The 14,827-nt window shown below is 31.3% G+C and overlaps 1 protein-coding gene across 1 annotated transcript; it reads right to left on the reverse strand.

The window, feature by feature from the left end:
• Window positions 1-240: 240 nt before the first annotated feature.
• On the reverse strand, window positions 241-12,752 carry LOC107453799 (msps cytoskeleton-associated protein 5). Its single transcript, XM_016070756.3, has 2 exons — window positions 12,509-12,752; window positions 241-8,768 (listed from the first exon to the last, which is right to left on the reverse strand). Exon 2 carries the CDS (start codon window positions 8,757-8,759, stop codon window positions 2,778-2,780), a length of 5,982 nt encoding a protein of 1,993 aa, XP_015926242.1. The 5' UTR covers window positions 8,760-8,768; window positions 12,509-12,752; the 3' UTR covers window positions 241-2,777.
• Window positions 12,753-14,827: the final 2,075 nt, after the last annotated feature.

The following is a 14,827-nucleotide window of genomic DNA, read 5'->3' on the forward strand; positions in this document are numbered from 1 at the left end:
ATGTTAAACACACGATTGCCAATTAATACACTTTAAAGAAAGTTTTTATCAAAATTACGTGCTGCTTTGAAGAACATGATGAAAACAGAAAAATATCAGTTGCAGAGTAAGGCTTTTCCTCAAATTAAAAAAAAATATGAATATTCCCCAAAAAGCATAAAAATTGGCAGCTTTGCAGTCAATATTTACTAATTTCATTAAAGCAAATAAATTCAAAATGAAAACATAGTCAAAACACTCTTTAGATTCCGGCTCTTTTATTACGGGTAAAATATTTACACTGATTTAGATATGGTACAAAACAATGCAGTAAAAAACAAAATAATTATGAAAGACGAATTAAAAATAAATGATAAACATGTGGGTTACGAAAAAGAACAAACACAAGTTCTAAAAACCAATTCTTTCCTATGAGATTGATATTTCTTTTTTAAAAATAAAGCATTATTTACAGTTTTTTATATTGAATACTTTAATAGAAAGGCACCTGAAATTTATAAGCTAGATTTAACAAATATTAAACATTTCATTAATCTAAAATAAATAATGCTTATAATAAACAAACAGTATATATTTACATTTTAATACATTTATGCATCAGAAATTAGCAGATTTTACATAAAAAATCAAACTAATTTATATGAAAAATTTTCCCTTTTTCTAAACATATTAATTGATTTAAACACCAGACTGTATTTTAATTACCTAAAAGATTATAATAATCTGATAAAATACAATAAGAATATATTTATAAACTTTTGTTTAACCCAATAAGCACCATGTTCTTCCATTTCGGAAATCTTTAATCAAGTTAAAATCATTGTTTGCATACTTTAATTCTTTTTTTATAGATTCTACATTTTGTTCAAATTTAAGCAAGACAATCTTCTTCATTTTCAAAGTAAAAAATGAAGAAATAGTTATTAATCTTTTTTGAGAAATTTTAGAGTCGCTAAATGTTAAAAATACTACTTCTGTTTTTACATAATAATAAACAGACGTCAAGAAATATTTTTATGAGTTTTACAGCAGTTAATTGGAAAGAATCCCGAAATGAGACACTTGACATTTTAACGCTGTAAAACAGCAAGTCTCCCATTTTAAAGCTATATCATGTCTTCAAACCAAATAAAGATTCTTTTAAATATTTTTTTTTATGTATAAATAGACATGAATAAATTTAATCTATTCAGTGTAGTTTATCAGTGTTTAATGGGTTAATTTGCTTTTAATTTCAGCTTGATACCAGAGTCTTTCTGTTATTTATTGGCTAATTGCGACTATTTAATTTAAATGATTTGAAAAATTTCTTCCATTCATGTAATTGTACATCAGAAAAAGATCATTTGTCACAAAAATAACTCTTCATAATAACATTAAGATAAATTTTAAGCTTTGAAATCAGAAACTTAAATTCTATCATTTCTTAAAAATAAGCAGACATGAAATTCGTTGACCTGAAGTTTTTCATGTCTGTACTTAAATCGCTTTCTAAAGAACGTTATTTCAGTTTTATAACTTTGTTCTTTAAAAACACTTATTCAATCTATAAATTTTAGTATGTGCTTACAATATACTTCAAAATTAAGAAAACCTTCAACATTTTTAGCAAAAAACTTTCTAACTTCTTGTTCTTCATTCGTTTTAACCTTTCTGGGCAACTTTGTTAAATTATGAACCTTAACATTAATTAAATCAATTTATTATTCATACATAACTAAACATATAGAAATTGTTTTAAATAAAATTTTATGTAATTCTGAAATGTATGCATAGAATTTTGTCACCATTCAAGTTCAAAGCAATAAATAAGAATAACATTAAGTAGCATTATATTAATATAAATAGGTTTTTCACAAATGTAGTTAAATAAGAAAAGAAAAAAAATTAAGAAATGAAACTGAGATCCCAGAATATTCATCATAATTCTGAATGTAAGACTGCTTATAATGTTAGACTATTTACAAATAGGATATTGGAACATTAATCTAAACTACAGCTAATTTTAAGAAAGCTCAATATTCGTACACACAGAAAAACTGTAATTTTTTAAGTGCAATCCAAATGCTTTAAAAAATGGAAACGTTCATTTTTTTAAAAAATATTAACCTCAAAAAAGTTTAATCTTTAACAAAACTGTAAAAATTTATTAATAAAAAAACACTTTTTAGTTTAGGAACACACTAGAGGTTTATCACATAAAAAAGGAGAGAAAATAAGTTATAGCATAGTTTTTAAAAAAAAAAAAAAAAACAGTTAAAACGTTATTCATAAAAGATATTTAAAAAAAAAACATTTTAAAGGAAGACTAATAAAATACTGTGTCAATTATTAAATTAGTATTTACAAGCCAAGCAAAATATTAACCCATTAACTGCAGTTAGATTTTCCTTGACAAAATAATTGTTTACCTCTGTATCGATATGATTTTGTTTTGTATATTATTTTTGTATATAAAAACCAATTTCAAGCAATTTTTTTTAAAAAAAGGAAAATTAGTTTAATTATATTTCTGTATTATTAAATTCAATTAACAGGTATTCTCCTTAACAATGCAAATAAACTTACGATTAAACACAAACTCAATGTGCTTTCATACAGATGGTAATAACTTAAAATGGATTTAAACAATGTTAAAAATCTAAATCTCAGTTGTTAATGGGTTATTAGAAAAAATTTATAATACATTACATTGGCTGCATCACACTACATAAAACATAGCTACATTATAAAACTAGGGATTTGATGGAAAATTAGTTCTCTTTTGGCAGCTACAATTACAGTGACTTTCTCAATTCACCCAACATCTTTTGATATCTTTCAACATCAGAATGTATTTTTGCAATTTCCTCATCAGACACAGGCCCCTGATTTCCATTACCACACACTCTATCAAGAAAAGCAGGATCATCATACTTAGATGTGTCCATCCCCAAACGAGCAACAACACTCTTCAGCCATTCAACCAGATCCATTGGTGTAGTGTCAACCGTAGGAGGAGGAACCGGTGGAAATATTTCCCACGTTTGTGAATTCAGCTTACCTTTGGTGAATGTAGCGTACTTATTAGGAAAATTAGAATTCCAACCAGCAATTTCTTCGGTTTTGCCCGAGAAAGCAAGAGGAGAATCTGGCTTATACTTGATAGAGCCTTTTTCTTTCTCCAGTTGTTGAATTCCTTGACGAATATAATTTTGAAAAAAATCAGATGAGGTTTTAAGGTAGGGTTCAATATCTGCTTCGGGATGTTTTTGAGTAAACTCGTACAGTTCTGCAAGACCTTCTTTAGTTTGCTCTTTGCAGCCAATCTTCTTAAATATTTCAGTTAAAGCTTCATGAGTAGATTTTGAAAGTTTTAATGGTGATGCTCGATTTCGCTTGTGATTGTTATTAAGTCCAATATTGTCATCTTGAGACATGTTTTTGTTCAAGGATCTTCTATTGTCCACTTTCTTGCGAGTAATAAGTTTTTGCAAGTAATTGACAAGATCAGATTCCTGCCGATCAGTTACTAATGATAAATGTTTCATTATGTCATCATTTTTAATTTCTACCAATTTAAAGAGAATAGTTTTAACAGTCCTTATGGGAGTATCATATTGTTTCTCTTTCCATGATGAAGACGGAAATGCTTTAAGAAACACATGGACATCTAATAAAATCCTATCAATATTTAAATCATTGATCACTTGTGGAATTGTTCGAATCATTTTCCAGAGGCATTTCATCACAAGATCTGTAAAGCGATCAGACACATTAGAACTACCAACACAATCATGCAACAACTTAACTAATGCACTTAAAACATGCGTTGGGTTAGACTTCATAAGGATGCGCATGATTAAAACATTTATCACCTTTATTACTTGAGCACCTTCTTGAAGATCCTCGAGGCGCTCGTCAAGCATAACAGTGATAAGATGTGGAATTAAGTCTCTGAGTACATCCCTACTAGCTTTTTTAGCAAGATCAGGATTATCAAATAGTGTTACTAGAGCTAATGTTACACATCTGTACAAGGAAATAACATCAGCTTTGCAAATATTTTCATCAGCCATATGCTTGTTATGAGCATATCGATACTGCATGGCACCCATTACAAGAAGTTGATCCACTCTGGAACCTAGAACTCTTACTGCTTGATCATTCTGTTTTAAAACTTCTTCTATCTGAATAAATGCCTCTTTAACAACAGATATGTCTTGAGCAGTCAATTGGGCCATAACCAGATTTACAGCTGTTTCTATCTCAGCAGAATTATTCAATAATTTTAGAGATGTGGTTGGAGGCCGTAGTCTAGATCGAGGTAATTGTATATCTGGTAAATTTAAAATTTCATCTGCATTTACATGAATAAGACCAGGTACGAGTGCAGAAGGCTCTTTGGGTCTAAACATCTGTTCAATATCTTCAGTATCTAACCTGAGAGGACCAGGCATAGATGATACTGTAGGTTGAGTTATTTTTGACTCATTTGCAGCATAAGTTCGAGAAGCATTCAAATTGGTTTGAGGAATTGCTTTGGGTGTTGATGGCGGAATGGTTGTATCAACAGGTTTGTTGGCTTTCGTTTTCAAGCTTCTTTTTATCCTCTCTTCAAGCAAGCTTAAATCTTTGTCAGATAACTGTCCGACATATTTATATACCTTTTCTCCATCTATAAAATAAGCTTGAACAACACAATTTAAAGCTGCATTTCTCACACTGTTATCTCTATCAGATATCTGACGAGCAATTTCTTTTAATGCAACAGCGGGTGAAGGTTGGCAAACACCTAAACCATATAATTCAATCATGGAGCCCAACTCTTCTAGGCATTCTGCTCTCTGTCTTGCATTTTTTGAGCTTAAACCTTGCATGATATAAGAAAACAGTTTACTGTAAGGATATATTTTTGTAATTGATTTGATTATTTCTCTAACACCTTTGCGTACAGTATCTTTAGAATCTCCGATTTTTAATATTAAATAAGGAACAAAAGATGCAGCCTCAGGTTCAAGCAAGTGGTAATTAACTTCTAAAAGCGCTTGAAACAAAACTTGCAGATATTCCAAGCTTTTAATCAAGACACTAGGATTAGTATCGAAAAATCTCAGAGCAAGCCATTTCAAAATCAAATCCAAATTAGCTGCTGAAGCCTCTAAATTATTTTCTACCGATTCAATTAATAAATCAATAGCTTTTATGTGAAATTTAAAATCATTGTGAAAACAATGAGAGATTATTGTTTTATTCCAGTTGGCAGCAATCATTTGGTCCTTTAACTGAACATAAAATTCCTCCCTAGGATTCGTAAAGTTCCATTTTAAAACTTTAAGAGCTTTTTCATCAGCCAATCTTTGTTCCTTCATATTATTAGCAACCAATGGTGGAGATGTATCGATTTCTTCCTCCTTTTTGCTTTTCGATACAGTTGATGGAGGTTTCAGGCTAAGTTTAGATTTAGAAGTACTGCGCTTCATTTTATTTTTTTCCCCATCATCATTTCCTACCTGTGGAGGAGATAAACGACTGTTAGAAACCGCAGCTTGTTTAGTTGGTTTAGATTTAGCATTTGGCTTTGCAGGTAAACTTTGGCGTACTTTATCCAACTGAGCAACCACAGTAGTTTTTGATGCTGGCTTCAATTTAGAGGCAGCTCTTGACATTGACTCATAACCAACATGAATCATATAGGGTAACACACATTCAGATGCTTTTTTTCGCACATCTACATTACGATCTTCTAAACAAGTTAATAAAATAGGAACACAAAGATTCAGTTCAGCAGAGGGAAGAGCTGTAACAGTAGGCAACTTTTCAGTTAGCCATCCAAATAATTCTGCTCTCAAAAAAGGGTTTTCAGCCTTTAGAGCATCATATAACATCTCCCCTTCAAATAAATTAGACAAAGGACACTGATCCATCCATGTGTTTAAGCACTGCATTGCTGGAGTTCTCACATTTGGTTTGCTATCTCCAAGACATGTTAGTATTGCAGGTGCAAAGTTTCTAATCTGTTTAGAAGTATGAACTCCAAGTGCTGTTCCTAACAACTCACATATACCTAGTGCTTGAATAGCCAATCTTTTATTGGTCTCAGTCATTCGTAATTTTAAAGCATTTGGCAAATCACCTAAATTTGGAGTTACAAATTTAGCATCAGAAATAATAGTGGAAAGTTTCTGCAAAGCTTCACTTCTAAGATGCCAGTCTTTATCAGAAAGGTCCGAGAGTAATTGTGATGTAATTTGATTGCTGATATCAACTCTAGGCAGTAAATCAGCAAGGTTGACTTGTCCAGAAGATTTTGTATTTTCTGAAGCATCCCCTGACCCATCATTTTTTGGAACTTTTCCTTTAACAGGAGTTGGAGGTCTTACATCACTCAGTTTTTCAAATTCAGCATCGATTTGTTGCAACAAAGTAGGCTTTTCATTTTCGAAAAATGATCGCAAAGTTTTCCCAACATACATGTACATTGTGCCTACAACAACCAAAGCAGCATTTCTCACAGCTGGATTAGTTGAAGAGAAGGCTTTCTTCAAATGCTCAATTATTTCTTTAATTTGTAATTTCAAGCCAAATTGTTTTATAGCATTTGAAAGCCAAATTAAAGCTTCAGTTTGGTTCTTTGGATTTTTTTGGTTAAAAGCAATGTTTAAAACTTCAAGGCTGATATACTCAAGACTAGTAGCTCCAGCCAATGCTGTCAAAGCTAGCCCTGAATGAACACCAGTTTTAGCATCGCCTATTTTATCCACAACATCTGATAAGCAACTCTCGACAGCTACGTGTGAAATTTTCCCATTTTCTGCAATGTAGGTTAATATTTCAAATCGGAGTTTCAAAACTTGAAAATTATTATCCTTAAAACCCGGTTTTTTAGCCAAGAGTTTAATTAGGCATTGAGCAGGAATGGATCCTTTTTGAAGTTGCTGAGTTATTTCAGAAAATTTTTCAATTGAAGCTAATCTATCTTTCCAATTTGAGCTGCTAAGTCCATTTATAATTTCTTGAGGTATAATTTCTGCAATTTGCTCTAAAACTGCTTCATCTGAAAGGTCTTGCTCTTTAAATTCTTGCACATTAGTTTCTGCAACTGGTTTTTTACTAGCACCTGTGCGTACAGGAGCAGAGCGAGGAGTATTAGAGGGGGGTTTACTTCTGATTGCTCCAGCAGAAGCTGGCTTTTTTATCCCCCCAGTCACAGGTTTAACACTCTCTTCTACCTTAGAAGGTTTAACAGGAGCAGGTGGCTTCTTCTCAGTTATTATTTCTGGTTTTGAAGTTACAACAGCTTTGTCACAAAAATCTTTGATTTTGGCCATTTTTATAGCATCTACATCTCCTAAAAATACTGACATATTTTTCTCTCCAGCTACTTTTAAAGCAGTCCCTAAAGTTTCAGCTGAATTTTCTCGAACAACAGCATCAGTATCATTTAAAGTTTTTAGCAAGCATGCAATAAATGTTTTAAGCAATTTTTTATTCAATTGAGACGAAGAACAACTGCAAAAACAACGAGTCAAAAATGCGCATGTCTCTGCTTTGACTTGAGGGTTTTTATTATCCAAGGCTGATTGAATATCTTCCAACATAGGATCAAAAGAAGTAATGCTATAAAGTGCATCAATTGCTTCACGAAGAGCAACTACTACATTTTGTTTTTTCTCTTTGAATTTTTCAAATATAGTTGGAATGCAAGCTGAAGAATATGGTTGAAATTTTTTTCTTAAGCCCAAGACTAAATTCGTTAAACACTTCGTAGCCAAAGCCACAACTAAAATATTAGAATCTTTACCAATAAGTTTCTTCAACATTCTAACAAGATCACCATAATCACCTGACTCTAACTTAACATTAGTAGTCAGCTGCAACAATGCCTCAAGAGCTTCTTTACGTTCTTGCCATTTTTTTGCCTCACACAGTTCATAGAAATTCTTCGGTAATTTTGACAATATTTCAACCTCTGACATCAAATCATATGGATCAATTTGTACGGGTATTGGTTTTTCTGTGACTTGTGACTGTATTGGTTCACCAGCTTCTTGTCTCTTTTTAATTTTAGCTTGTTCAGATTTCAAATAACGGGTAGGAACTGGTACTTCCCCAGCTATGTTTTTAAATTCATTTTCCAACTCTGTTAATGTTACTGGTTTTAAAGATGCCATCTGAGGTTTGATAGCTTCACCTACCCATCTATATATCTCAATACATAACTGTTTAGATTCTTCTCGAACAGTTTTATCTCTATCTTCAAAAAGCTTGAATAAGGTTTTCAAAAAAGATTTTACAGGTATTACTTTTGATCCAAAAGCGTGCAGAGCTTCACGCACTGCAACAATGGAAGCAGCAACAACTTTTGGAGACTTGTTTTCTAAACCTTTAATGAGTTCTTCAAGTACAACATCCTGTTTTTCAAGTTCTATGTACATTAAAGTTATTTCTAATGCTAATTCTCGAGTTTTGGCTCTAGGAGATGAAAAACATTTGCTTACAAGTCCACTCATTACTTCATTAGCAGTTTTTGGAGCACATGCAGCATTTTCTAAAAATGCTAAAACAGCTGATAAACCTTTCTCTTGTGCAATAGCATTACTATCAAGGACAAATTTCTTCAGAAGACCAAGGTATTTGGTAAATTCTGGGCTTTTTTCATCATCTTGCAGTTGAAATAATTTTATGGAGTCCTCATAACCACTGAGCCTGGCTTTCCAAAGTTTATGTTGACACCTGTCCTCAACGGACAATTTCAAAAACTCATTGTCTTCTTCCATCTTGTTTACCTGGAAAAAATAAATTTTCATTACAAGAAATATACCAAATTTTTTTTTCTTCTTTAGTTGCATGAAGTCTTCATAAATTTTAAAATAAAAATACAATTTCATATAAAAGGATAGAGGAGACAGATAATTTACAAATTGTAGAGGGCTATGCATCATTGCCATTCACTAAGCCAAAGTGGCAATTTAATTGAGATCAATCCCTCTGTGGTCAGGCATGACAGAAGGAAAATAACAAGAAGTCTGAAAATATTGATCAGAAAGCTAAGTTGACAGCATATTCTTGAACATATCAACAAGGGCGAGATTATTATCTTAAAAACTTTTTTAAATAATTTATCAAGTTTAGAAAGTCAGAAATACTATCAATTGTCGGGAAAATCTCGTGCTTGTGTGACGAACTCCAGCTAGATTTGCTCACTAATTATCATACTATTATCTTTGTTTATAGTGGCAATTTTTTAAAAATTATCGGAGAATTTTTAATAATCTATAAGGGTTAGTGATATGAGGGAAAATTTACAAAAGAGTTCACTTTAATGAACTTAAACTTTTAACCTTAACTTATTATGTTCAATAAAGGGACTTAATTTTCCAGAGTTAGTTGTATTTCATTCTGATACAGAAGTTTAAAGTAGATGAGAAAATAATCAAATATTCATGAGTATCTGGTTAAATATTAATGAATCTCTGATGTTCAAATTATAATAAAAGTAAAAAAAATTATCCTACTAATGATGGTTACTAATAGTTGATTCACTGATAAATTGCTTCATATAACAAATAAACCATTTCAAAATAATAATCAATGGTGCATTTTTTTAAAGCTTAGATGCAAAAATCAGTCGCAAGTAGTAATCCAGAATTATGATGAATTTTAAACTTTAGCGCCATCTGCCCATAGCTTTACACGGTCAAACATCCTTAACAAATAAACCAGTTAAAAAAGTGATCTTCGGACCACTTTATAGAGTAGTTAAACTAGTTGAGTGAGTGATCTTTTGTTATTCTTGAGGTTTCAAACACCCTAAAAATCCCTTGTTCTTTTACCTTCATTTTCAGAGAAAAGAGATGGGGAGAATTTCCAACTCCAACTTCTTCTCCTCAGAAAAAACTGAAGTACAAAAGAACAAGGAATTTTTAGGGGATTGGGAACATCAAAAATAACAAAGGGGATCCCTCTCTGAACTGGTTTAAGTTCTGGTTACTTTTCTAATTCGCAATATGACAGATAAGTAAATGTTCAATCTCATTTTGTGTACATTGATAATGGTCAACCCAAATTGTAAAAAATGAAAAGAGAACTACTGGGTTGGAAAGTTCATCTGAAAGGACTGCCTTTTATGAAGTTATCACCAAACTATATATTAAAATATCTAAATGAGAGTTTAAAATAAAAATTAACTAATTGAAATTGAGGAAAATTTTTAGCTACAACTTTAATAAAAAATTATATAAAGCTGTATAAAGATTTAAAATTGTTGATTAGCTTTTTAATTTAATTATATGTTAAACTGATTGTCCAATATTAATACTGTATGCTGTTACAGATAAAAATTATATACTACGTTATCAGTGGCGTATCTAGAGTATGGCGAATGTTATAGGTACATTGTTTCAAAAAGGTGCAGAATAAATCAACATAAACAAATTTTTTAAGTTAGGATAAGAACTAAAAAAAAAAAAGAAAGATCAAAATGCAGAGAATCCATGATCCCGGAATAAATCTTTATTTTATTTATCTTTCTACAACTACGAAGAAGTCTTTCTGAAAGGGCATAATCTGGGCAGGAAATGGATGGAACGCCTTCAGGAAGAGATAGATCTTAGGTGATGACCAATGGACAGAGAAATGTGAAAACCATGGGGTGTCCCTGTATAGCCTAGAGTAGTAAAATGCTTGTAAATCTTCAATTTTATCAGGGGTTAATATCCCTTTGAAAAATATTTTCCGAATATTTTGAATAAATTTCAAATAGAACGCCCATTCAAAATTAGTGTCAATTGTAAATCCTTCCTCAGAGATTTTTGCCACCCACCATAGTAGGAATCACCTACATGTAACTGTGAAATACTAAAAATAGGAGGTGCCTCTACCTCGCTTGACAACTTATTTGATCCAATGAAACGATCTAACAATGAATACAATATTTTGAAAAATCATATACAGATCCTTGCAGCTTCTGGGCTTTTACAGTTCATTTAATTATTTAAGAGACAACATGTACAACAAAGATTTTCTTTATTGATTGCAAGTAGTCATTTCCTAAATATTTAAATAAATTCATTATACTTCAATTATAAGTTGGCGTTATATTTTCTCTATGTGTTGGGATGCCAACTGCTAAGACTTCTCTGAAATATTTTATTAAGTGGTAGAGAGTTAAAAACCAAAACTTGCAAGATTTTAGATGATTTTGGCAAAATTTAAAATGCTTACCATGAGATAACTGAAATAAAATTGTGTTTTTTACATGAAATTTTTAATTATATATATGTAGTGGTAGAAAAAATTATTTCATATCTAATTTACATAAGTCAAGAATCAAACATTAAAACATAAATTTAACTACCACTAAAAAAAATTCCCATGAAGCACAGCTAATTGGCATCTCTGTATATGTAGATCGAGAGGGACATTTGCTCTTCCCCCTTATAAGGTTATATATTAGATAGGTAGGTTTTTTCTTTATGCCGCCACTACAGCTGGACAATGGGCTATTGGCAGCGGTTTAGGAAACATCCCTAAGGATGAGCTGAAGACATGCTATTGCAATTTTGATCCTATGCAAAGGGGAAAGCTCCCCTGCTTTGGTAACTGCGCTCAAAGTCAAGCACTTTATTGTAGAACAGTTTAACGAGGACCAATACCGCACACACTCGGTCCTTACGCAGGCTGATTAAAGTGATCACCCACCCGCTAACTGACAGCAACCAGTAATGCCTCACTTTGGTGCTCTACTGGGAACCACATCCTTATGATCAGTCCATTAAGGAATTTGCAATAAGATGTTGAATAAAAATTTAAGGAAAAAAATTGCGCTATCATCAATGGAAACAATTAGTCTTTTCTCTCCAAAATAGGTAACAAATATATTTTTATTAGATATATACAGATACAAATTTATTGCAGAACAGCCACGTCCCCGACATTATCTCCCTTTTATCCTGGTGTTTCATCTTTCAAAGCAATAATATTATAAAACTAATTTTATTCAAGAACATTTTTTTTCTTTTTATGTTTTTGATGCACACTAAATTTTATTTCAGTGAAGGAATTCAAAATCACAGACATCGACGGTACAACAGGTAACAAAATTAAACACTCTTTGAACCAACCTTATGAAGTCCATTTAACTCCCACGACAATAATCACAGCTGCGTTATTTTCATCAAATATATAACGATTTCATGTGGTTACAATTTAGATAACAGAGTATTTAATTTTCCTGTTTCTATCAGAGGTACAACGTATAGTGACACAAGCAATGTATTAACAAATAAAAATCATCAATTAACGAAATGATAATGACAACAAATAAGAAGTAAACAAAAAGGAAAAATAATTGTGATTAAGAACTGCTTTTTGTTAATGAAAGAGTATAATAGACTTTAGATTCATACGGGTATTAATGCTTTAGCATTATTTTAGAAAATATTTAAAAATAATTATTATCAAAAGAACGACACAAAAGGAGTGGTTTAATGCATAAAAAAGCAAGTAGGAATAATATTATACTTACGATACGAATGTATTAAGTAACTTTACAATACGGTTTGTAAAATTAATATACACTGAAGAATTCTCTAATAATTTTGTATTAACATTAGAAATATGACATATGTCACTAGAGCTGATATTTTCAAAACAGAAGACCGTTCGTTGTTGAGACCGTTTTACGGTATACAGTTTCTTTCAGATGCCAGATTATATTCTTAAAATATAAAGGAAAGCCCACGGTGGGCTAGGGAACATTTTAGAGTTTCTGGTGAATCCCTTTTGGTGGCAACATGAAAATAAATACGCCAAATATGGGTTTCGTTTACCGATTTCTCTTATGATGGCAAATTTACGAAATAATGTTATTTCGAATTGAAAGAGAGGAGGATATATATTTTTCACCGACAATAAAAGAATTGCCCTCCTTTAATTTTTTTTAAAAATAAAAAAAAAAGCATTTTTAAAGCAACGCGTAAAAATTTTCAATCTATTACCCATTACAAAATTTCATGTTATATTTTTTTTTTAAAACTAAGAGAGAATTTATTTAATTATTTTGCATTTTTTTCTCAAACAATCGGAATCTCTATCGGTACCTGCTTGGGCTCACTACAATCGTCAAGGCTCCAAAAAGATTTTTAACTAAGAGATTTTTTTGAAGAAAAAAAATTCACTGAAACATATCAGATTTAATTGAAAAATAGTATTTATTATAGATGTTTAAAATTTAAAAACACATCTTTTTATTACCTCAGAATACGCGGAGTGTGATTCTTTGATTACTTTAACGCAAAACACAATGTGCAATTTACTATTAATTTTATATGAAATTCGATGCGTAATCTGGTTGGTAATCATTACAATGGAAAAGGAAATTTGTGATTCAATAAGAAACTTAAATAAGAATCGCTATGTGTGATTCATAAATCACTTTGATGAGAATTTCAAACAGTAATTCTTAAATCCTCTTTGTGCTAGTTGCGATGCGTATTTCTTAAATCCTTCTAACAGGAATCCTATTGCGTGATTCATAAATCACTTTAATAAGAATTGTGATGCATGATTTAAGAAACATTTATATGCATATCACTTTGTACGATTCAGAAAGCATTTTAATGCAAACTGTGATGAGTGATTTAAGAATTACTTTAATGAAACGCGCAATTCATAAATCACATTCATGCGAATCATGACGTTTGATTCATAATTTACAGAATCTGAACCTATTGTTACCTATTAGTGGGAAAAATTAAATGCAAAAATTTGAACATAAAGGATCAAAAAGTTAAATGAAGTTAACGCAACAATTATATTTAAGATTCGAAGAAACACTGCATATCGAGAGGTACCTAAAGCTATGTGAAATTTACTCACTGGCGCTTTTCGAAAATTGCGTTAGTGCAAATTTCGTTACCTTTTAATATTTGATAGCATTATAAATCGCATATATCAGAAATTAATCGATTTTCAGTTTTTGAAAAGAAAATCGGAATTTCGGAAAGCCCCACATATTCTCTATAAATTGGAATAAAACTTGAACTTTCACACGTTATCAGATAAAATAAAAAGTTTTAAAAAACCGCACATTTTAAAATTAGTGCATGCTACACCTGGTTAAAACAAGGGTAATGCCAGACATGATTTCGCTCTATGCACATTTTCTTTTCACTATTGGTTTTCCCACACCCTGCTTGTATTTTGTAATCCAATCACAGGAAAGGGGTAAATAAGGATAAGGGTATTTTTCTAAATTTAGATCAGACTCCGAAATTCTCACTTAGCAGACCTCTAACTATTCTTACACTAAACGAAAACGTCGAAAGGAGGGGTTGATTAAAATTTTTATCATTTTGCTCGAAGTTTCTTTTTTTTCTTCTTTATGCTTTTTTGTAGGAAAGATTATTATTGTTTTAAAAATTACTACGAGACAATAAAATTTTTTCAGGGGCCATATCACAGAAGTCAAAGATTTTTCACGGCCCTGATTTTTTCCAACAAAATTCAAAGACTTTCAAGTATTGTGGGAATCCTGCTGCTTTGCTTATCCATAGGCCGTTTGTTATCCAAGGCAAATTAACCACAAATGTAGTAATGACTTGGAATTTTTAATTAATAATGCATCTACATATTTACAAATAGCTTACACCATAGCAAGCTCCATTAAGAATCTTGAAGCCACGACTGGCTAGCAGGAGAACTGAAGATCAATTGACTATTAAAGCGTTCCTCAGTACAAAGCGCTCTTATGATATTAAAAATATAACGAAAATTTCAAGTAAGACCGAACACCTGCTATAGTATAAAAAATCACTTTTATGCACAAAAATCGAACTTTTTTTAA

This window comes from Parasteatoda tepidariorum, chromosome 7 (genome assembly GCF_043381705.1).
Source record: "Parasteatoda tepidariorum isolate YZ-2023 chromosome 7, CAS_Ptep_4.0, whole genome shotgun sequence".
In the NCBI taxonomy this organism is placed as follows: Eukaryota; Metazoa; Arthropoda; class Arachnida; order Araneae; family Theridiidae; genus Parasteatoda; species Parasteatoda tepidariorum.